Raw genomic sequence first — 25,674 nt, 5'->3', positions numbered from 1 at the left:
CCTTTAGGTTTGTTTTAATAGGGGAGGGGTGCCCCGGTACTGTACTTAAGTACCTTGCCCTCGGATAGACTTCTATGTATGTATATTTTTTTACTTATTATGTGTAATAAAGCGCTAACATGCCCATCGCCGTGTCAGAGCGCTGTACGGTGGAAGAGATGGTGAGGGTTGCAGGGCAGTAAACCCCGTTACTCGAAAGTATTCCATGTACAACACTCCTGTTGACAAAAACACACGTTGCGTCGTCTGTGACACATGTGTGTTGTGGGTCCCCAGCGGACAGATACAAGGTGCGTACTGACTGTCTGTTCTTGTCTCACACATACATGTTCCCAAAACGCTCTGGGCTCCCAGCGCCCCTGTGGTGATAAATGTGTTTTATTCTCTCAGAAACAGCCCACGCCAACACTTCGACAACCCGCGCCTCCGTTTGTACATGAAGCACACAGCACTTGGTTTTATACCGTGCACCGAGTTTAATGTGTCCATGAAGAAGGCGTGCGTGTTCGAAAGGGCCACGCATGTTTTTATAAGTACATGCTTAGTATCCTAATAATTACAGTTGGTAAGTACAGTATTTCACTCCGACATATAATGTACACATGCACGTGAAAACACGGCGCACGCTGCTGCGAACACCCAGGTCCTTGTGCACACGCCAGGCCGTCTGCCGCACGTAGTATCGGTGCGCGGCGACTCCACAGATACATTGGGGTGTTCACATCTGGTTCACTTCTTCAGGCACACTTGTGCACACGCCAGGCCGTCTGCCGCACGTGGTATCGGTGCGCGGCGACTCCACAGATACATTGGGGTGTTCACATCTGGTTCACTTCTTCAGGCACACTTGTGCACACGCCAGGCCGTCTGCCGCACGTGGTATCGGTGCACGGCGACTCCACAAATACACTGGGTTGTTCACACTAGGTTCACTTCTTCAGACACACTGCATACGTGTGCAGACGTCAGGCCCTCTGCCGGACGTGTTATCGGTGCACCACGAGTTCACAGATACATGAGATCACGGTCTCCAGACACACTGCGTACGCTTGTGCACACGCCAGGCCCTCCGTACCTGATATCGGTTAACTACGACTCCACGTATACAATGTGTGTTCACACTACGTTCACTTCTTCGAACACACTGCACACGCTTGTGCACACGCCAGGCCCTCTCCTGCACGTGGCATCGTTTGTCTATGAACGCCCTGTATAGCAGCTTGTTGTACAGCGCTGAGAGGCCTCACTTGTTGCAATTCGGCCCCGCGACCATCGCATGGTTTACCGCATCCGCAGTCAATTAATGACCTTAATGAGCTCCCAGCAGGGTTCAGAAAAGTGCGGCTGAGGTTAAAAGCGCCGAGAAACGGGCACTTGGAAGCCGTAACGAGAATGGCTTGCTTTCAGGTGGCGCGGACATGCTTGATGTCGAGGCGCTGCAATAGCAGAACCTGCCACTGGATTAAAAACGAGAACAATTTTGTTGTGAATAATTATAATTGAAAATGTTTCAGTTCAACAAATGTGCGTGGGGGCCCCCCTGTGCATCTAACATGTTGGGCTCATGTGGCCTCTGACGTGAAATGACAGCGTAAGTACTCGCACCGCGTCACCCGGTGTCAATGTCCGTGTCGCTGTTCAGGCTCTGACTGGGACATCAAATAGGCGTGGGCCACAAAGAAAAGTGATCCTCCCTGTAAGTGAATTTCAAAGCTAATCTACGACGAGGGCACCGGAAGACACCACCGCCTTTCTCCGAGGCAGAGCAGATGCCTCTGAGAAAGGCAGCCTCCTTTTCGGATTCGGGGGCGTGTTTTGCTGTTGTCTCCTCCTTGAGACTTTTCGCAAAAAACACGCCCCCCGATCCGAAAAGGACGGGGCAGGATTGGAGTGACGGGACCTCTTCTCCAATGGCTGGCCAGCATTTACGAGGCCAGCCAATGGAGAACAGGGCAGAAGAGGGGCGGGTTCAAGCCCCTCTTCTCCCAAGTCATTAAATCTCCGGACTTCCGGTCTGCCGACCGGATGGTCCCGAGACCTAAAAAGGGGTTGTGGTGCTGAAATCACAGTCTTCCCAGCTTTCAGGGACAAGCAGACTTTTGTCAGAAAACCAACATTTTTAATACAATTTAGGCATTTTTCTGGGACATAGCCTATGTTTGCTATTTTTTGTGCTTTTAACCTCCTTCCAGTTAATGGTAGAAATGGGTATGAAAGCAATAATGGATCCTGGAAAGCTATACATTTTTAAAAAGTAGACAAATTCTGAATTCAGCAAGGGGTCATTTGTATAGATCCTTCAAGGTTTCTTTATGAAAACAAACAGTTAAATATAGGAAAAATTTAAAGATAGTTGAAAAAAAATAACCATTTGTGTCCATGTTTTCACCTGTCACTTATTCAAATTATGACAGCTATTTGAAAGCAATATACCGTTACATCCGCTGGACCTTTCTGGTTGTGGCGATATAGAGGACTTGTAGGTTCACCAAGAACCCGACGAACCCAGAGCCAATAACGTCTTGCAATGTTTTTTTATTATGTACCGGGTATGTAGCAATTATTCTGGGAAAATTTATACGTGGAAAAATCGGTATGAAATACACCTATGTATGTCTGAAATGGGAACAAATTATAAAGTTTAGAAACAGTAGATATTTGCACATTTCCGAAATTGTGAGTACCCATACTAGCATGGGAATTATAGGTAATTTTTCAAAATAACTTATTTTTAACACATGGTCTTTCATTTGGAAGGCAGAAATGCATCGAAAGTGAATAGGTAATAACAGTTGCTCTACAAATCTGAATTACCTTAAGTCTCCCGAGAAAAATGGTGCCTCACTTGTGTGGGTAGGCCTAGTGCCCGCAACAGGTAACGGCTCAAAATGCAATGTGAACACACCACATTTTCACAATGAAAAATTATCCTTTTTTTGCAAAGTGCCTAGCTGTAGTTTTTGAATCCTAGCTCTGCCGGCACTTGGGGAAACCTAGCAAACCTATACATTTTTAGGTCTCGCCTGACCCAGCGCTTGCGCTGGTCTGGCGAGACTTAAAGTAAGGGCTTCAAAAAATGCTACCGCCGGCCACAGCTTGCAGTGCTTGTGCGCGGGCGTGCGCTTGAGCAGAGGCGCCATATGGCGTGATTACTGCTGCGCACGCACCACTCGCGCACATGCATTGCAAGCTGTGGCCGGCGGTAGCATTTTTACCCCGCCACAGCAGTCATTTCTCGAAGCGGACGCTTGCTTTTTTTCTGTTTATTACTTCTATGTAGTAATGGCGGCACCCGTGCTTTAGCTTAAACATCTTAGACTAAAGTCGGGTGCTGAGATTGCTTAAATAGTAAAGAAATAGACAATTCTTTACTTTTGAAGCAATCTCGGCACCCGACTTTAGCTTAAGATGTTTAAGCTAAATCACGGGTGCCACCATTACTACAGAGCAGTAATAAACAGAAACAAGCATTGGCATAGCCAATAGGTCTCGCTTTTAGGACCTTATAAGTATTTAGTTATGCAACTGTTGCATGGCTAAACACTTATAAGGTCCCAAAGGCGAGACCTATTGGCTATGTCAATGCTTGTTTAAAACTAGACACCCAGGGGAATCCAGGATGGGGTGACTTGACTGGCTCCCACCAGGTTCTGTTACCCAGAATCCCCTGCCAACCTAAAAAAATTGTCAAAAAAAACACATTTTCTTCACATTTCTCTGGTGGAAAGTTCTGGAATCTGCGTGGATCCACAAATTTCCACCCACCCCGCGTTCCCCAAAGTCTTCTGAGAAAAATGGTACCTCACTTGTGTGGGTAGGCCTAGTGCCCGCAACAGGAAATGGCGCAAAACGCAACGTGGACACACCTAAATTTCATAGTGAAAAATGACCCTTTTTTGGCAAAGTGCCTAGCTGTAGTTTTTAAACCCTAGCTCTGCCGGCACCTAGGGAAACCTAGCAAACCTATACATTTTTTAAAACTAGACACCCAGGGGAATCCAGGATGGGGTGACTTGACTGGCTCTCACCAGGTTCTGTTACACAGAATCCCTTGCAAACCTAAAAAATTGTCCAAAAAAACACATTTTCCTCACATTTCTGTGGTGGAAAGTTCTGGAATTTGCGTGGATCCACAAGGTCTCCCGACAAAAATGGTACCTCACTTGTGTGGGTAGGCATAGTGGCTGCAACAGGAAATAGCCCAAATCGCACTGTGGAGACTTCAAAATTACCTATAACAAAACTACCTGGTGTTGGGGGGGGGGGGGGGGGAGGCACCTGAGATTTTGGCCCCGGGCACGGCGGCCATCTTGGGAATGTACCAAACCCAAACATTTCCGAAAACTATACACCCGGGGAAGTCCAATGAGGTATGGCTTGCGTGTATCCCCAACGTTTTCCTACCCAGAATGCCATGCAAACCTCAAATTTAGCTGAAAAAAAACTAATTTTCCACTTATTTTTGTGTGGAATCACCGTGCCGGCACTAATGTCCTACCCCACAGTGTTCCCCTAAGTCTCCTGAGTAAAATGATACTTCACTTGTGTGGGTGGGGCAAGGGCCTTTGACTGGGAAGAGCCCAAAACATAGGGAATAAGGGTATAGCTCCCAGAATTCTAAGCGCTACATTTTTAAAAAAAATACCTTTTTAGCCAATTCTGCATTGGAAAGCCACGCAAGTGAGGTATCATTTTACTCAGGACACTAAGGAGAACGATGTGGGGTAGGACATTTGTGCCGGCACGGTGATTGCACACAAAAATATGTGGAAAATTTGTTTTTTTCAGCTAAATTTGAGGTTTGCAGGGCATTCTGGATTGGAAAACGTTTGGGGATCCTCGCAAGCCATACCTCATTGGACTCCCCCGGGTGTCTAGTTTTCAGAAGTGTTTGGGTTTGGGACTTTCCCAAGATGGCCGCCGAGCCCGGGGCCAAAATCTCAGTTGTCCCCCCAAAAACCAGGTAGTTTTGTTATAGGTGATTTTGAAGTCTCCACAGTATGATTTGGGCTATTTCCTGTTGCAGCTACTATGCCTACCCACACAAGTGAGGTACCATTTTTATCAGGAGACCTGGGGAACACTGGGTGGGAGGAAATTCATGGATCCACCCAGATTTCAGAAGTTTCCCCACACAGAAATTTGAGGAAAAAGTGATATTTTCAGCGAAATTTGAGGTTTGCAGGGGATTCTGGGTAGGGGAATGTTGGGGGACCCATGCAAGCCATACCTCACTGGACTCCCCCGGGTGTCTAGTTTCCATAAATGTGTGGGTTTGGTAGATTTCCCTAGAATGCCACCAAGCCCCGGGCCAAAAACCTATGGGAACCCCCCTTGCAAAACCAGGTTGGTTTGTGATAGGTAATTTTGATGTTGCCTCAATAGGTTTTGGGCCCTTGCCTGTTGTGGGTCCTTGACCCACCCACGCGAGTGAGGTACCATTTTTATCGGGATACCTGAGGGAACGCTGGGTTGCAGGAAATTTGTGGATCCACGCAGATTCCAGACCTTTCCCACACAGAAATGTGAGAAAAAAGTGATTTTTTTCTAGCGAAATTTGCGGTTTGCAGGGAATTCTGGGTAGGAGAATGTTGGGGGACCCACACAAGCCATACCTCGCTGGACTCCCCTGGGTGTCTAGTTTCCAGATATGTGTGTTTGGTAGGTTTCCCTGGATGGCTGCCAAGCCCCGGGCCAAAAACTCATGGGACCCCCTTGCAAAACCAGGTTGGTTTGTGATAGGTCATTTTGATGTCGCCTCAATAGGTTTTGGGCCCTTCCCCGCCGTGGGTACTTGGCCCACCCACACAAGTGAGGTACCATTTCTATTGGGATACTTGGAGAAATGCTGGGGGGTTGGAACTTTGTTGTTACTTTCTGCAGCGTGAAAATTTGAGCACAATAATGCAAGGAGAATGTGACAGTCACACTTTGAGGTTTGCAGGACATTGTGGGTAAGATAACTTGTTGGAATCCACAAGAGAGACATCACCATGTACTCCCATGGGTGTTTAGTTTACAACAAAATCTACAGTTGGTAGGTTATTCTTAGATGAAATGCACACCTTGGCAGAGAGACAAAAAAGACAAAGATTACTGCACAGCCCTCTATTCCTCAAGCACACACACATACTGGTTGGATTTGGCACGAGGGCGAGTGATGGTTCAGTATATAAAATTTTATTAACAAGAGATTTCACAAAAATTAAATGCACTGTCAATAATTGAAAGGACAAAAAACTGAACCAGTGACTCGCAGCTCGTGAGCTGTAAAGCCACGTCAAGGCCCCAACCTCTTTACAGGCCATTCACGCACCTTTCATACATGATACACACAAGACCATTCACACCACCAGGCATGAAACCAACACATTACACCATTCACAAAAAGGGACAAGGTACACCATACTTGAAAAAGACAGAAAAACAAATATTTATGAACAACCACCTATTCTTCAAGCACACGACATACTGGTTGGATTTGGCACGAGGGTGAGTGATGGTTCAGTATATACAGTTGAATTAACCAGACATTTCACAAATGAAATGCACTGTTAATAATTGAAAGAACGAGAAACTAAACCATTGACTCACAGCTCGTGAGCTGTAAAGCCACGACATGGCACCAACCGCTTTACAGGCCATTCATACACCTTTCATACGTGTGACACATACAAAACCATTCACACCGCCAGCCGCGGGCCAAGCACATTACAACACTCACACCAGCAGACAGCGCCATTTAAGGGCCCATCACTTTCACATGCCCACATTCCTGACACAGCAACCCCACCAGCTCACGGATTGCGTGGAGTGGCGTTTAGCTAGCAGTGTGTGTAGTGACCAGCAGGAAGTCACTACTCACGCACCGCCAGCCAAGCGCCAGTCCATGCACACCGCCAGCCAAGCGCCAGTCCATGCACACCGCCAGCCAAGCCCCAGTCCACGCACACCGCCAGCCAAGCCCCAGTCCATGCACACCGCCAGCCAAGCACAATCTACACACACCGCCATCCAAGCACCAGTCCACGCACACCGCCAGCCAAGTGCCAGTCCACGCACACCGCCAGCCAAGCGCCAGTCCACGCACACCGTCATAAATATTTTTTAAACAAGAAAGACAACACAAACCAATTGCAACTAAATACAAAACTATAACTACAAAAACAACAGCAGTAATTAAAGACATCATTCTATTGCCAAACGTTAAACTGAACAACTATATAAAACCATACAGACCAGGCAGTACACTACTAGACTCAGGGTTGCTCCCAAAAACTCTTTTGAGTGTGATGCAATCTGAAACATATGGGGGCACACAGCCCAGGTTTAGAAGGACAATCAGCACAGTGCATACAACTCTCCTTCCGCACACCTCTTCTCAAGCAGACTCTACATCTCTTACAGGGATTGTTTCTTTTGGGCGTGGGAGGAATTAAATCAGGAAAGTGGGGATCTTTCAATCTAGCCACATCCTCCACCACTCCTACTCTAGGAACACTTGCCTGTTCCACAACAACAAGGCTGCCTATCACAGACTCCTGAAACTGAACAAAAGTCATCTTTGACGCAGGAGAACACTCTTTGTACACAACAAAAGCATTGAAAGTTGCTAAATTGAAGAGATGGATGGCCAACTTCTTATACCAAATGTATGCCTTACGAATAGCAGTGTAAGGTTCCAACCTCTGATCTACTCTATCGACACCACCCATGTGCTTATTGTAGTCTAAAATGCACACAGGTTTGCACACTTTACCAAGCTGACCCCAAACAGTCACAGGTGAAGTACTCTCATCATGAATGGTAATCACCATGTACACATCCCTCCTGTCCACAAATTTCACAGCTAGCAGTTCCTCACTACGCAAGGCACTGCACTGTCCACTCTGAAGCTTTTTGCAAACAAGCTCTTTTGGGTAACCTTTACGGTTAGAGCGGATTGTGCCACAAGCAAAAGTGTCCACTTTGAACAATTCCTTAAACAATTGCACAGCAGTGTAGAAGTTATCAAGGTACACATGGTGGCCTCTGTTAAACAGTCCTCTAGCAAGATCCCACACAATTTTCTCTGAAACTCCAAAAGTGGACGGACAACTAGGGGGGTCAATAGTGGAATCTCTACCAGTGTACACCCGGAAATTAAAGACATATCCTGTCCTACTCTCAGACAACATATACAGCTTAATTCCATAATGTGCCCTCTTGCTCTTTGCTTGGAGTGTAGATCTCTGAAAATCGATCTACAAAGTGATCAAGAACAGGCCGAATCTTAAAAAGACAGTCACAGTCAGGGTTATCTCGTGGCAACGCCAAAGCATTATCAACAAAATGCAGCATCCGAAGCAAAAGTAAATACCAATCACGACTCATAATTGCAGGAATATGGCCGTTGCCATCAAGGGACTGGTAGAACAATATGAAGCCAGGGACGGCTTCCTTATCAAGCCCATCAAAGATGTCAAACCCAAAAACTTCTTCATCTCATCCAGATTTGTGGGAGTCCACCGGGTAGCTCTAGAGTGGGGCCTAAGTCTGGCACTGTTGTCCCTCAAAAACTGTTCATCATACAAATTAGTCTGCTCAACAATCTCACCCAATCCATGAACAACTGGAAAAACTGTATAGGCAAAATAAATTCACAATCCACTCTACACCCTGCATCACCACTAAAGGCAGGCAGCACCGGCTGCTCCATGTTTGGATCAACCCAGAGTCCAGCACTTCCAGTAGGAAGCCTAGCAGCCTCAGGCTGCAATCTAGATGCCTCTTGCACCATCGGCACAGCAGTGTCCTCTAAAACAGGCACTTCAGCCGCACTGAGAGTAGCTTCATCCGCACTGAGAGTAGCTTCATCATCTGATGATTCCATGTGGAGAGAAAACTCACTGCCTGAATCTTCCTCTCCCTCAGACGCACTGTCAGTGTCATAATCCTGCTCAGAGGACGATTCAAGAAGCATACCAACCACCTGCTGAGCAGTAATTCTACGGCTAGCCATAATCCTTACTAATGAAGGTAACTTGTCAAACAAGTCAACAACAACAAACACTTTGTAAAGTAAGTAATAAACAAAATGCGTCTTTATCAGAAAGACCTATATACTCCAAAACTATACCACTCACTTGCCAGAAGCAGCTAGACTCACCACCACCTACTCTGCACAGACACAGTAAGCATCAACAATATCTCACTAAAAAAGAAAGAGAAAAGAAAATTACACATTAAACAATGCAAAACTCATTGCAAAGAATTTCATGCTCAAAACACTAAATATGCTGCCATTATCTCACCACTTACAAAACAAATTGTTCATGCAATACAACAAAAATGTTTTTCTTACCAAAAAAATGCAACTATGCAGAACAGCCACTGCCGAAACCGCAAACCGGAATCAAAAGTTTTACACTAGAATAAAAAGGAGAAAAAGCATTACAATCACATATGCAAATAATGCACCAGTCCACACACAATCCACCAGCCAAGCTAAGGGGTAGGTGGGCCTAAGAGTATAATTAAAATATTCACCCCTGTAAAAGGGAAGCAACCCTTGCCCTTGAGGCCACTCCCCAAAACAAAAATGTAAAACCCCCTGGTGTCTAGTGGCTTCTGCCCCCCTTGGGGGCCGATGGGCCTAAAAACATACTACTAATCTGCCACCCAAAGAGGGCAGAAATGACCACAATCATCCTCCCATAAATGGGAGCGACCCTTGTCCAATGGCCCGTTCCCCGACCTAAAAAAAACCCCTAGTGGCCCTACAAAAAAAAATCAACCGATCTGCCCCTCAGAGTGGCAGAAACGGCCAAATTAATGCTCCCCAAAGGGTAGCGACCCTTGCCCAAGGGACCACTCCCCATAAACTAATCCCTGGTGGTCTAGGGCCACACAAATAGGAAAAAATTCGCGATCTGCCCCCTAGGGGGAGCAGACACAGCCAAAACATATTGCCCCCAACAGGGGAGCGATCCTTGCCCAAGGGGCCACTCCCCATAAACTAATCACTGGTGGTCTAGGGCCACAAAAATAAATAAAATGGCGCTATGTGCCCCCTAGGGGGGCAGACACAGCCAAAACATATTGCCCCCAACAGGGGAGCAACCCTTGCCTAAGGAGCCTCTCCCCCCCCCAAACAGTAAAGGACTTGTCTCGTTAAAAAAATAGAAAAAATGCCTGGCGTCTATTGGGCATTCCTGCTGCACGATTGCACGATTGTGCAGCAGGAATGCACAAAAGAGACATCAGGGGAAAGGAAAACCCTTTCCTTTCCCCCGATGCCTCTTGTTGAAATCCCCCCTCCCCAGAGGAGAAATTGACATCTTTATCCCCTGACGCGCTGGAAGCAAATGGCTTCCAGCGCGTCGGGAAAGAAAGGGAAACCTCCAATGACGTCAGCGCGCCTTGTGCGCTGACATCATTGTGTATGTGTGGGGGGGAGGCAGCGGAAGGGCTTCCCCTGACATCCCCGGTGGGGGCACATAGGTGGGCGGCCCACGGGGGGAGCGTGATCGTGCAGCAGGAATGCTTAAAAAAGACATTGGAGGAAAGGAAAACACTTTCCTTTCCTCCGATGCCTTTTTTCAGATCCCCCCCCCCCCCCCCCCCCCCCCCCCACCCTCTCCAACTCATCTCTTAACCGCTGGACGCACAGGAAGTAAATGGCTTCCAACACGTCCAGTATCATGAATGGACATCAGCGCGCAAGGGGTGCTGACGTCATTACATGATGATGATGAGGTGGGGGGGAGCAGAAGGGCTTCCCCTGTCTTTGCTGGTGGGGGCTGCTTTAGGGGCGGCCCACGGGGGGGGTGAGCGCCAGCGCTTCCCCCGTAGGTGGGTGCTAGGAGTGGGTGCTAGGACGGCCGGGAGCCGTCCGACGCACACGCCCACCGGGACGTCGGACGGCTCCCGGACGTCCGAGGCATGGAAAGGGTTAAAAGATGCACTGGGACCGGGGGAATGGGGTCCCCAAGGGCCAAACCCGTCCTGGGGAAAGTTGTGCACGGATCCCCCCCCCCCCCCTCCCTTAAATATGTTTCTAGGCTCAAGGGGATGGTGTCCCCAGGACCAAAAGGGCTCAGGGAAGGGGGGCACTTATCCCTTTTAAATATGTTTCTGGGCATCAGGGGATGTTATGTTAGGAAATTTTTAAAGCACGCGATTATCAAAGGTGTCTTGGCACTGTCAGAAGAGGCAGGTGAGTGGAGACTTAGATGTTAAATAGCCAGGTTTTTCTCCCCTTTCTAAATGATGTTAATGAAGGAATAGCTCTGAGGTGGGGTGGGAGGCTGTTCCAGAGTTTGATAATATTGAGGACTATACCTCTGCCGCCCCATTGCATCTTCTTAAATGTCTGAACTAATAGATTGGCATTGGCCGATCTGAGTTCTCTGTAGGGCTTGTATCTCTTGAAAGCCGACCTGAGGAATTCTGTGCCTGAGTTATGCAGTCCTTTGTGGGCCAAGCAGAGGACCTTAAATTTAGCCCGGCTGCACATGGAAAGCCAGTTTAGCTTGCGAAGTCCCTGCTTAATGGAATGGAATTTAGGAAGACTCAAATGTTTTTCTAAAACGTTGAGATAAAGACTATTACAATAGTCCAGCCTGGGAAGTACACGCAGGGTTATGATTTTCTGTGGCTGTCTGGAATGAAAGGAAGAATTTTTCTAATAATTTTTATGCTATAGTAGGCTGCGGATGTGACAGATGATATATGCGCGCTCATATTAAGGTTGTCATCAATGATGATTCTCAAATTTGTTGCTTTAGTGACAGGGCGAGGGGGTTGTGTGAAATTATCAGGCCACCAATTGGTGGACAAGCCGGGGAGGGATTGCCGAACACCATAATCTCGGTTTTCCCTGAATTAAGCTTTAGGCAGTGCCCACTCATCCAGTCACTGATTGCCTTGATGCAGTTACAGCATCTTAGGGGGCCTGACTAGTCAATATGAGCTGCTGTAATTATTAGCTGAATGTCATCTGCAAACAAAGTTACCTCCAGATTGAAACTTCCTATGAGAGGGGCCAGTTTTGCTACATAAATGTTAAAAAGCATGGGGCTAAGGGACGACTGCTGCGGAACTCCACAAGGCAGTGAGTAGGGTGGGGAGTTGAAATAACCTAACGCTACTGTTTGAGATCTGTCACTGAGAAAGGAGAAGAGCAGCTCAAGCGCGACCCCCTTAACTCCTATTTCCTTTGGACAGCCAATAAGAGTGGTATGATCAACAGTATCGAAGGCAGCAGATAAGTCCAGTAAATTCATAACTGCTGAACCTCCGCCATCTACTGCCTTCCTCACTTCCTCCGTTGCCTTGACCAGGGCGGTTTCTGTGCTATGCCCTGGTTGGAAACCATACTTGGAGGAGTCCAGGAGCAGATTTTTGAAAATGTATTTAGACAGATCCAGATTCATTATCTTCTCACAGATTTTAGCAGGCAGAGGTAGTCGAGCAATAGGACAATAGTTGGTCGTGTTGTTAACCTTTAAGTTGGCCTGTTTTAGGAGTGGAAGGATAGAGGCCTGTTTCCAGGCCGAGGAGAATGTCCCAGTAGGGAACATGATATTAAAGGTCTGAGATAGGTTCCTATTGATGTCAGGGACCAGCTTCAAGATCTTTACTGGGCAAGGGTCATAAGGGGAGCCTGATTTGGATTGCAAAAGTAGGGAACTTAATTGTTGTGGTGAAGTGGCAGAAAAGTGTGTAAAAGAACAGTCACCTAATGTATTCCCAGTAAGGGCTGCAGTTGGATGACTGTCCCCCTTGTCGAAGTCCTGGAAGATAACATTTACTTTCTCTTTGAAGGCGGTAGCAAGGGCATCACAAAAGGATGGGGTCCCCTGGACCAAAAGCGGCGAAGGGGGGGGCTGCCAAAAGTCCCCATCCAGCTAAAAAGTGTTGTGCCCCGAGGGAGGGGCCCTGGGCTCAAAAGCGGCACAGGGAGTGGGACCATGTGCCCCCCTACCCCACAATAAATGTGTCAGGCCCTGGGGGATAGGCTCCCCGAGGCCAAAAGCGGCCTTGGGTGGGGGCCCACTTGCCCTATTAAAATATGTAGGACCCCGGGAGGTGGCATCCCTGGGCCAAAAGCAGCTCAATGAGGGGGGCTGCGTGTACGTTTCCTCCTAATTTTAGTCAGTGGCCCTAGGAGATGGGGTCCCCAGGGCCATAATAAGTTCAAGGCGAGGAGCAACATGGTCCCCCACCTCTTTAAAAAGAAAAGGCCCTGGAGGCTAGACCCTGTGGCCAACCCCCCCTTGCACACATGGCTAAAGGCTGAGCATGGTGTGGGGTTGGCTACCTCTGGGGGGTTGGGCACAGGGCCTGGCCACAGGCCAGGCCTTGTGGCCAACCTCCCACTGCACACAGGTAAAGGCTGTGCGCAGCATGTGTTTGGCTGCATGCAGGGGATTGGCCGCAGGCCAAACCCTTTGCCATCCCCCGCCATGTACGACCGAACGCCCTGCACAGTGTGGGGTTGGTGGCATGGGAGGGATTGGCCGCAGGCCAGGCTTTTTGGCCAACCCCCGCCATGCATGACCGAATGCCCTGCACAGTGGGTAGTTGGCTGCAGGGCCTGGCTGCAGACCAGGCCATGCAGCCAACACCCTTTGTATCTGGATCTGGAATATTAACGGCCTGGCAGCCAAAATGGTTGATTACGAGGTAGTTCACTATTTGAAGACATTTGACATGATACTCTTTCAGGAAACTTGGGAAGATAAGGCCCTAGAGCTTCAAGGGTATACCTCCTATTTTGTTCCAGCAACAAAGGACTCTAATTTTGGTCGCCATTCGGGGGGGCTAATGATGTTGGCTTCAATAACTACAATAGGCAAAGTACAGTCCATAGAGGCAAAAATCACACCACCAAATGCGGTCCAAGCAATAATGATAACACTTAAGTTGAACAATATGCCACAAGAAGTTATAATAATTAACAGCTACTTGTATCCCAAACAAAAAGCTGTAAAGGAGCTGTCAAATGAAATAAAAAGGATTATGTATGAGTAAGATAACGACCACATAATTGTTGCTGGCGATTTCAATCTACACCTTTTTGGGTCAGGCTAAGATGACGGCCCGTACACAAACTTACAGCATTATGGGGTATACCGAATCAGGGCAGAGCCAATATTAATAAACCGTCGAGATGGGCCAAACATCTGCTACAGGAATTAGAGCATTTAAATTTAAGAGCACTGAACGGCCGGTTCTTGGAAGATAATCCTCCAGCTGCTACATTTCACTCTTCAAAAACTTCCTTTTACCTAGACTTTACGTTTATAACAGTTGCCATGTTCAACAAAATTGCAACTTTTAAAATAGGTGACAATGCACAGTGATCACCTACCACAGGAAGTGCTGTTGAATGCGAGGCCGGCTGACATACTAGACGTCTGGAATCCGATTGCAACTGAAGAAATCTACAACCTAAAGCATAAAAGGTGCAATCCTAACAATATCGAAGCACTATCAGCCTCTGTTAAAATTCTATTCGAGAGAGAAAAAGAAACAGTCGTCACAGCGGCAACAGCATTGGAAAACTTAATCATGACCTTCAGTGGGAAATTTGCGATCTGGACTGGGACCAAACCAAGAAAACTGGAAGACGAACTAACAAAAGCGAAATCCAGCCCGGAATCTAAGAGTCTAAAGCGCACTATAAACCAAACTCTACGACAACTTCGAAAAACACCAGGGAACTTGGAGTTGCAGTCGACCCTTCGACAAATGAAGGCATTATTGAAAAGGAGGAAGTGGAGGAAAATAAGACTAAATAATGATGAAATGTGGGCCAAGCTACTGCATGATGCCAAGCAACATACCAGCGCTACGTTTTGGCAAACAATCCACAAGTTAGAGCGACCGAACCATCCAGGAATAAGTTCCAATATAACAGAGGCTGATTGGGTAGACTATCTCTCCACCCATTTCAACAACAATAGGCAAAAGGGAGGGGAATTAAACAAGGAAACGAGCATTGCTCTACCGGATAGTGAATCCCCTAACAGGAACACTAAATTGGACCATCAAAGATCACTTGGCCGATAGCTCCGACACCCATAAACAACAGGGGATCCTCTTGGCCGCTGATTTAGACTCAATAGCCTCCACTAAAGAGGAATGGTATGCACCCACAGAAAAACAGATCAAAGGTCTGATAGCCAGGGGTAGAGCTATGGGAGCTCCTGGCCCTAATGGGATCCCTCCAATGTTATACAAATACGACGCCGACTTTTGGAGCAAGGCTCTATTACCAGTCTTCAAGGGCTTAAACTCTACAGTCACCATCCCGGAATCGTGGAAGGGATCCATTATTAGTCCAATTTTTAAACAAAGCAATAGAAACGATCCAAACAACTGTCGACTAATCGCCCTTATTGACGTAGACGCAAAATACTACGCAGGAACAATCTTGAATGAGTTAACTTTTTGGGCCTCAGAAAACTCCATCATTCCCATCAATCAAACTGGGTTTTGCAGTGGCCAAGGAACAACAACCAACATCTTGGCTTTTACACTGTTAGTGGATGCAGCCAAGGAATCAAAAACCCCTCTCTTCCATTGTTTTATTGACTACAAACTTTGGGGAAAACTGGGAAGCTGGGGTATACCAAACACACTCTTAAAACAGCTGCACACAGATACCTGGATCAGGATCAAATTAGGCGCAGGGACTCATATCTCAAAACGAATCATGACCTCGAAAGGCCTAAAGTAGGGGTGTGTCCTTGCCCCGCTTCTTTTTAATCTCTTTTTAGCTGATCTGCCAGGGGAGTTGGACAGCTGCGTATCCCACGCACTAAAATTGGGAAACAAGTTATTGTCTAACCTGCTTTATATGCTGATGACCTGGTTTTGATTAGTCGGACTCCAATTGGTCTTCGGCACCTTTTAAATACGACAAGTAGTTTCTCTCACCGGAACGCCCTCAAAATAAACCTCAAGAAAACCAAAATTGTGGCAATTAACTATCACAAAAAGAATAATAATAGCTGGTTCCTAGATGGCCAACTTCTGGATCAAGTACCGAGTTATAAATATCTGGGAATACTAATGGGTCATAAAAGCTCCTTCAAACTCCAGCTAGAGTCCATGCGGAGAAAGGGAACCACAACACATTTAGCACTTAAGTCATTAAAGAGACGGCTTCCCGACCTCACGCTTGATCCCTTTCTACAGGTCCTGAGGGCCAGACTGCTGCCGACACTGACATACGGGAGTGAGGCTCTTAAAGGCAAAGACGCAGCAGTCCTAGCTGTCGTAATAGCCATCTCTTATAGAGCAATCTTCCAAAATATATCTCCCGGCTCAAATACGGCTAGAATTTGGGGTCCAAAGACAAACGGTGGAAAGATGGAGTGCTTGCGTAAAAAGTTGGCATAAAATACGAAATGCTGAAGCAGGATCTCTAAACTCCCACCTCTGGAACGCCTTACTTCATCAAGAAAAATGCTCAGCCAGGAATTACTTGTTTGACTCCATTAAGCTACTGGGCCTGTCTGAACTTTGGGCTGCACCAACAGATCATCTTTCCTTCAAAAAAGCAGTGAAAAAAACAACATCCATGTTATCTGTTTTAGAAGACAAAGCAATTCTTACTAAAAAGGCACACGGCTGGATAGTGCTCAGTGACTACGCAAGGCTCAAACCCCAAGCCTAGATTATAGTTCCAAACAACGGCGGACACAGTGACCGCACTTTCCTGTGGTGTTCCCTTGTTATGTATAGCAAACAGCCAATCTGATATGAGTGTGCACAAGACTGCTCCAGCACTTGCCGTTGTTGAGTGCCACCTGCTGTGCAGACAAACCAAGAAATCAAACTTTTGGAGCGGTGCACCACTCGGTATTGAGACCAGTAGTAGTCAAGTAATCAATGAGTCTTGTGATGTTAAAGTTTTGAATAATCCTTTATTTACAAAAATTGCCAGCCAACGCGTTTCGTTCATGGGAATGAACTTCTTCAGGGCATAGGTCCACGTTCCCTGGTGAGGAAACAACGGTGTGGGGTTGGTAGTCCGGGCTGCACTGGCCTCCTTGGTAAGGGCCGGTGTGCGCTGTATCTGTCGGGTGGGCGGTATGGAGAGCTGTCCGCTTCTATGATAAGTTCTTATCTTAACGTGGACCTATGCGCTGAAGAAGTTAATTCCCATGAACGAAACGCGTTGGCTGGCAATTTTTGTAAATAAAGGATTATTCAAGACTTTAACATCACAAGACTCATTGATTACTTGACTACTACTGGTCTCAATATCGAGTGGTGCACCGCTCCAAAAGTTTGACTTCAAACCCCAAGCCTACTTAAGTGCAGGAGTCAAAATAAGAAGGAAGGAAAACTTTCTAAAGCTGCGTTTGGGGGTAATTGCGATTAAACCCCATCTCCCACCATGGGAAAGGAGAGGAGGTACTCCGTCTTGCCGTTTATGCGGAAGCGGGAAGGAGGACATTATTCATGGAATTTGTAATTGTCCCAACTTAAAGGATATAAGATGCACTTTGTTACGTCCCTTCTTCAGGTATTACGGCATCCGGTCCTGTAGGCAGACAGTGAAGCTTTGCTTCAACCCTGTTGACGTCCAGCTTAACTGTCGGCTAACAAAATTCTTTGAGACGGTAACCAAGAGACTTAAAAACCTGTCGTAGCTGAAGTATGTTAAAAATAAGAGTACAAGGGCTTCAGGAGGGAGCTCCCAAAAAATGAAAAATGAATAATAACACTTTATAGTTGTACAATTGTTTTTACTTATTGCCCAAAGGTTAAGAAAATGCTTCTCACATGTAAAATTAACTTAATATCTTACTTTAGTTGCACTCGCATTTTAAATTATCAAGCCTCAAATTTGAACAATGGCGTTGGTCAATCTGTGCCATGCGGCTTGGAAATTAATGGTAGTTATTGTCAGTTCAGCACTACTTGAAATACAAGAATCTATGAGTATTATCTTTTAAAACAGCCAATTGCACAAACCGGGAATATTTTATTGATGATCTTTTTAATGCTGTTTTTAAATGTAATAATTTGTGTTCAATGGGAATCTTTATTGTTATGTATTTGCAAAGATTTTAATTAATCAAGCAAAAATAAACATTATTTACTTAACACCCTCTGGCTGTGCGCTGCATCGGTTGGATTAACGTATGGTAATTAAATATTACTTTCCGTTTAAAATGGTTTTTTTAAAAATAGAAATTTACTTAAAAAACAAAGGTTAAAGTAACGTTATACTTAGGTGAAATGTTCAGTTTTCAACTCTTTCAAACACTGAAATTCACTGGTTATAGTTAGTGATTTCAATTGACTATAACTAGTGCCCTAAGGTAACTGTAGCTCGCGCCCTCGCCTTGCACTGCAAATTAGCCTAGCTATTACATCAGTCATGACATCATTGTAAATATTACTCTATATGGCAGTGAGTTATAGATACCTTAGGGCATGAGTTATAGGTACGTGAGTTATCTCCAACTAACTGGTAAATGTACCTTTTGTGTTTTTCAGTGGGGAAATATAGACTGCACGCTGTAATAAAAATACATCTTTAAACTTTGCACCAGAAGAATTCGAGTCTGTGCCTGTTTTGTGTAACATTGTGCACTAAAGAATTGCAGTGAGAGATGTATATATTCAATATTGCTTGCATTACCCACAGAGTTCTGCACTCCTCCTCACCCTCCTATCCAAATGAGATACTGAAAATCTCCAGAGCAAATAGGGGTTCCAAAAATGCCTAATTCCTGCTCCTAGAACCCCCCACCTTCAGTCTAGAATGATGCATGAACCAGTCTCTCTGGTAGCGCCACTATAATCTGGAACTCTCTGCCTCCCTAACTTCGTCTAACCATCTGCCTACAACTTTCAAAAAGGAATCTCAAGCTCCTCCTATCTGATAGACATCGTGGTTAATTCACCCTCGACCAGACTTAAGTACTCTCTCCACTGTGCCCTGATCTTCCTTTGATTAACTGTGTATGTCCTCTGCCCAATTGTTGTAACTATCTCTTGAGGTAACTCCTGTACACATCCACTGATGTAAACGTCATAGTTTAACTATTACTGTAACCCGCTGTAACCCTGTATCCAGTGTGCTGTAAAACACTCTGATGCCCTCTGGGCATGTCCACGCTATATAAAATCGCAAAAAGAAAAAAATATATATTCATACCTAGGGCTTAAAGTGTATAGCAAGTTCTGAAAGCTGACAACTTGGGGAATATCAACCTTTCAGCATACCTGAGCACAGACATTAAATATTTGTCCACATTTTGTTTATTGAATAAATGATTGCATAATAGTAAACCAGACTGATCTTAATAATGCCAGAACTGTTTTTCGGTTATGTCCCTGCTATGTTTATTCAAGTATTTAGACCGAAAGTTTTGTCAGCCAAGCGTCAGACTGCTGTTGTCACTGAGTGCCTAGATGCTATCTGCATCACAGCATTAAGACGGTGCCTCTATATATAATGGAGGTATCAAGAAAGCTTGAAGTACAGTCTTAAATTTGATAGAACACCAACCATAGGCTTCATATTTGTGGATATTTTTTAACTGTTGAATTCTCATCAGGTTTTTAAAGCTGACTATATAAAAGTAAATAATCCAGAACTGCTTTTCTCCCAGAGATGATGATATCAACGATGTTACCTCAATGGCTGGAGTAAATCTAAATGAAGAAAGTGCTCGAATCTTGGCAACAAACTCTGGTTTAGTTGGGACTCAAACACATTCCTGCAAAGAGGACCATTTCCTTGCTGCTATTCCATTACATGAGCGGATCTTAAAAATGGGTGAGACATATTTTGTATATTAGTTATTTTCATATGATGTCATGGGAGAAGAAAAAGAAATTGTCAAGTAAATATAATAACTTTCAATTACTTTTAGTTTGCAGCCATGATATTGTGAAATAAAATTCATCCACTCTCAGTTGTGTAACCATGTAACCTCATGGAGAAAGACCCAAACTTCATCCAATGCGAATAAAGCACTCTGAAACTCCTCACCCAGTGGCTACCATATTTTCTATTGAACGTAAGACACTGCTTTTTCTTTGGTCTTTAGTTTGGAGTTTGCCACTTTTGTGGTTTTTTTCCCCATCTTTACTGACTGTTTTTATACTTTGGACTAGTGGAAGATGTTCTTTCTCCTGCTTTATGGGCGAGTCTACTAAGGATTTTCTCTTCAGGGCTTGAAGCTCCTTTTAAAATAAAAAAAGGAGTCTCTATATGGAAGATCCACAGAAGGAATGCATCTACTCCCTATACCCAAGACTTAAAGCCAGAGACTGCAAGATCTGCAGAAGGTTGTCAGCAAAACACTTAATGACTGGGAGGTTTGTCTTTTGATGTGTATTCAGTCGGTAGCCCTGCTTCTTGGCATATTCATTTAATGTGTCCTATTCAAAAAAACATAATAGGAGTACATTTAGAAGGTCTCAATGAATGTTAAGTGGAAGATGTCAGCTTGTGTAGTTAGGTCATTACAGTGCTCATGGAAACCACTCCACTGGACCCTTTCTGGGTGAACAGAAGCCTCTCATAGTTCTCATGAAGGTTATCAAAAACTAGGGGAAGGGGAAGATTTTCAGCATAAGTGTTTGGTACTAACTGGTTCCATGTTTTCTTGACTCCTCACACCACTTCCTGAGCCCAATGCGCGAGCCAAGGCATTTTGCAGCTCGGCATTCACCTGAAGCTGGAGTGTCAGATTGAGCCAGAAAGAGATTCCCCAAGAAAGCAGCTCTGCTTTTAAATGAAAGCATTTATTAACTCGTGTGTGGAGTCTCATGTGGTGCTGTTTTATCGTTCTGGACTGAAAGAATATAAGATGCCTAAGCTGTTAGCATGACAAGCTTGAGCAAAAGCAAGGTTTTTTTACTAGCATAGCGAAGAAGGCTGAATTACACACCTCAACAGACCGCTGGAGATTTTGCTGAGGCAGCTGGTAAAATAGATAAGTGTAAACAGATGCACAGGGTATAGGTATTTTTATGTTGAGAAAGTAAGAGGCTCAAAGAGTTTAACACTGAAAAGAGGGGACTCAAGGCTCGTGGAAGAAAGAAATAGCAGTTTGGAGTAGGTTGGCATTCAAATCAGTAAGAGATTAAACTCTTGCTAGTGTAGATGCAGAATTAGTTCCTGCTTTAATGTGAGATTCGTTTGAGAAGATTGACTGAGCTATATATTTGGGATGTGCTATATCTAATACAGAGATACCTGAGCTGACGAAGTATAAAGAAAGTGCCCAGTAAGTTGTACTTTGCCTTCAAAGGGTATTATAAGTAGTAGTAATAATTAACAATTAGAATCAGTCTGTTATATCTGTCTCAAATAACCACTTGACTCTTTCAAATGTAGACCTAAGTGATAAATCAAGTGAGTTGTCTAAAACTGAGATAGTAGCAATGAATGGGAGAAATAATGCTGGCAAAGTTCATGACTGCACAGAAACAAGATTCAAGACTCTGTTGACATAGGTAGAAGCTACATTAGCACAAATTGTTTAATTCCAGAAGCAAATGGGGCATATCACTGAAATAAGCGAAGCGGATACACAAACTGGTCTTTATGTGGGAGAAATACAAGGGAGGTGCAGAGTAATCTTAGCCCATTTGAGGTGGTAGGGAGAAAAATCTGATTCTCAAACAGAATTTGAAATGATTGATAAATAAGGAATAACTTAAGGATCTTTTGGGGTCTTGGAATCTGAAGAAGTAAATTCTGTTCTGAAGCCTTTGTGATTACATTTCTTAAAGATAATATTCTAAAGTGTGACTCTGGTATTAATTTGAATGCAGAAATCCAGAAATGTCATAGGGAAACCTCATTTGACTCCCAGGGAAGTAAGAAGAAAAAGCAAATAGCAGTAGTACTAACATTCAAATTAGTGCTACTTTACCTATATTTGAAAGTGGAAGAAGATTCCATTTAGAAAATAGATATTTTATTCTATCAATTAGAGGTTTATAGTTATAATCATATAAATCATCAGCAATAGCTGTTGTTAATATCCATACATACCATTTCGGGCTTGAATAAATGAATAGTTGCAAATCTGACGTTATGGTGTCTAAAGTGCAGTTGCTTTATAAAAATCTCAGTTTTCGCTTTGTTATTATTCTAACCGCCTAGCTCTTGGAACGCCGAAAAAAATTCTAAAACTCTACTCTGAACATCTGACCCTGGACGTAAGAGTAGCATGATATCATCAGTGTAGAGCTTAATTCTGGACATCTTGTTAATTGGGATCTTGATTTGATTACCGTTTATAATAGCAATCGATAATGGTTCAATAAAAAAAGCAGATGAAATGGGGAACAGTAGGCATCCCTGTTTGATTATGCGATCGAAATTGCACAACCCTGTTTCAGTAGAATTTACAATCAATTGTGTATGTGATCTTTCATAGAGATGAGTAAGTACTGTGATAAATTGAGAAGGAAATCCTCAAGCTTCTAAAATAAAAATAAAAATTATTTCCCAATTGACCAAATCAAAAGCCTTTTTTTGGCATCTAAAAAAAGGATTGAGCTGGGATATTTTTGCTATTAAGAAGATCTAGGGTTTCCACTAAATACTGTGTATTAGTAGACAACTGCTTTCCAGCAGTACAGCTGTTTTTGATCTTTTTATCAGTAGACCCTCTATCGGATTCAATCTATTTTCCAACAGTTTTGTTATAATTTTGTAGTTCGAATTAAGAAAACTAATTTGTCTATAGGACTTCAGGTTTACAGGATCACTGTTCTTTTAAAGAAAACTTACAACAATCGCAGTATTAAAAGATGGGAAATACTTTCTTCTTGTAAGATACGATTTGCAAGCTTCTCTCTATATGCATTTAATATTTTGGGGAACTTTTTAAAATGCTCAGCAGGAAGGCCCTCTTTACCACATGCTTTTCCATTTGATAGCATTGTCCACTTCTTCCAGCATAACCACATCCAGTAAGACTTTCTGTGCTTGTCGACCTAGTGCTTAAATTGGTGTTTTTTCTTTTTTTTTTTTTTTAAAGTCTTGCATATGATCAGTTGCCAATTGTAATAAATCCTGCTATAATATTAAAGCACCTTCTCTTGGATATTCTTAATGTCGGTGACCTGTGCATTGGCCTCTATATTAACAGTTGATTTAATTACATTTTTTAATGCTTTTTTCGCGAGCTTGTCATGCTAAAAACTGGCCTGAGTAGTCACACTCTTCATAAACTTGCTGCATATAGGCTCTATTGCTTTGGTTAACAACCTTATAGTAATAATTGTGCATTTCTTTCTTTGCCTGCTTGAAATGCAGACAGAGCTGTTTTTATGATGCAAATATTTCTCCTGGGCCGGTTTTAATTAATCCACTAGATTTTTCTTCGTGTTTGAAATTTCTCCTCCTTACAATATCTATAGATGTGTAATTGCTGTTATGGGTGCCTTAAATGCATCCCACACTATCTAAACTTACGGAATGTATATTCAAGAGAAAAACTGGGTGATTTCATTTTTAATATCTGTAACCCAAAGATGCTCCTTTAGTTATGATCTATTAAAAAGCCACCTTTAGAGCGCGGGAAATTGAGGATTGTCCGCTATATGCATTTATAACATTAAATAATTCAAGAAAACATTAAGGTGCTGTATATATTGTTGAGGAATTATATTGTCGGAAAGCAAAAAAAAATGCAGCCTTACCACTGTTTTAAATCTAGCCAAAAACATGTATATTATTAACGTTGTTGAGGGAAATTCGCTCTCCAGAGTTCGACCAAATTCAAACTGATCTGATATCTTTGCAGTTCTAGTCTAACTTCTCTACGATATGCTGCAGATTAATCTAGGCTTGGATTCAAGAGAAAACAGAATTTCCATCCTAAAATCATTGCCCCAGGGAAGATCAGAAATGACTGAAACAAGTCAACCAATGGTTTGATGTGATACTCTATTGGAGCATAGAATGCAGCAAATGTGATAAAAGAGCCAACTATTGAACCATTAACCAAAGCCCATCTGCCATTTTATCCAGCTGGGAAGCTACGATCGCTATCTGGAGACATTAATGTAAATACCCATACTTCTATGGCCTGAGGATGAGAAAGATATGCTTTCAAATCATATCGGAAATATACTGCAATTGGGAGATTTTGAGTTCCTTTAATGGGCCTCTTGTATAAAAATGGTGTCTGGGACATGTCCTACTATCCTTGCTATGGCTTGCCTTTTGGGTCTGTTGTTTAAACCATTGGCATTGAATGAGAAGACCTTCCCCGTTTCATCCAGATTTGGGAATGTCTGTGTCATTCAGAAAGGCTGGAAGCCATAAGTTCTCAAACACCTGGACATATAAATGAACCATCAGGGCATATATCCCAGTTGCCCGAGCCCAGCAGACATGGTCAAGGAGGTGAAATAGGTGCTTAAAATGCTGATTGTGCTGAATGTGAGAAAGTGATAAATTCACCATCATCTCTTACAAGTGCAAAATATGTAAAGGCAGTTTCAACTGAATTTCTGTTCCGAGGTCCCTCACTAATTTCCTTCATCTCTTCAAGAGCAATTAAAGAAATATAGAAGTGCCAATGTGCAAAAATGCCAAAGTGTAACAATGCATGAAGGCAGTATACTGCCTAAAGTGCTAATTATCCCCAAATCCCCTTGAGGGGTGATGCCTGCCTTCTGCCCCAGGGGGTAGGGGCCACTGCCTCCTACCAGTGCCACTGAACTGCACCTCAGACACTCACCAGGTGAGGAGCTGCCCTATCGCTCCGCTGCCCCCCCCCCCCCACACACACTTTGCCCCAAAAAAATATATGCTCATGACCGGTGCTGGTCATGGGGAAAGGAATCTAATTCCGACAATATTATCTCCAACAAAGAATTTTGACTCGCACTCCAGGGGTTCGATTTAAGTGCTCTTTTAATACATATATATTTAGCCATTAGCAGTTAACAAACCAGCGCATTTCGATCACTAGGGCTTGATCACGTTTGTTGATAGTCCATCTTTACTGTCTTTTTATAGAAGAATAACCATACAGCCCATAATGAGGCATTATGGGATCTGTAGTTTTACTGTGATTTAATATTCGTGAAAACGAAAGGTGTCTTATTATTCTACAAAGTATCTTTGTACTGTCCATTGTTGTAGCAAAGCCATTTGGATTTTTGTAAAGAGTTCTTCAGTTCACTATTGGATTTCTAATTACTGGCTAAGTGCCATATGTAATTTGTAGTTCGTGATGACACCTCTTGGCAATAAACGTCATGTGGCACTTCCGGTTTTTATTTTGTGTTGAGGCTTTTATTCTTTTCAAGCCATGGTAAATTTGGCTATGTTTTGTTATTTCTGGCAGGTTCCCATATAAAGGCTCAGTGTCCTCTAGTATTGGTTGTGGATGGTCCTCACTCACATTCCAAGCGGGTGTTACTTGTAGTTTCATCTAAGTGATGTTTTTATATGTTGAGAGTACATATTGTTTTGGGATTTTAAGATTTTTGGAAGCTACCTCATAGTGTATGTAGATTAGATGAACATGCAATTCTTCGGCCCCGTTCAGGCCATATGGCTGCTTTGTGCGGAATCGGATTATTAGTCTGGACTCCAGACGTCGCAATTTTGTTGTTCTATCCCCTCCTCTCTCACTGGCGGGGAATGTTGAGAGGCCCCAATATTTCATTTGTTGCAAG

The 25,674-nt window shown here is 44.0% G+C and overlaps 1 protein-coding gene across 2 annotated transcripts in view; it reads left to right on the top strand.

Annotated features, from left to right (window-relative positions):
• Nucleotides 1-25,674, top strand: part of LOC146776143 (transcription initiation factor TFIID subunit 4-like) — a 1,156,451-nt gene that overhangs the window by 584,628 nt on the left and 546,149 nt on the right. For both annotated transcript variants that reach the window (XM_085639557.1, XM_085639558.1), the window contains exon 10: nt 19,626-19,792. In XM_085639557.1, coding sequence (XP_085495683.1) covers nt 19,626-19,792 — 167 coding nt within the window. The remainder of the gene's footprint in view (nt 1-19,625; nt 19,793-25,674) is intronic.

The sequence above is a fragment of the Triturus cristatus genome, chromosome 12 (genome assembly GCF_964204655.1).
Source record: "Triturus cristatus chromosome 12, aTriCri1.1, whole genome shotgun sequence".
NCBI lineage: Eukaryota > Metazoa > Chordata > Amphibia > Caudata > Salamandridae > Triturus > Triturus cristatus.
This window is presented reverse-complemented; position numbering and strand designations above follow the sequence as displayed.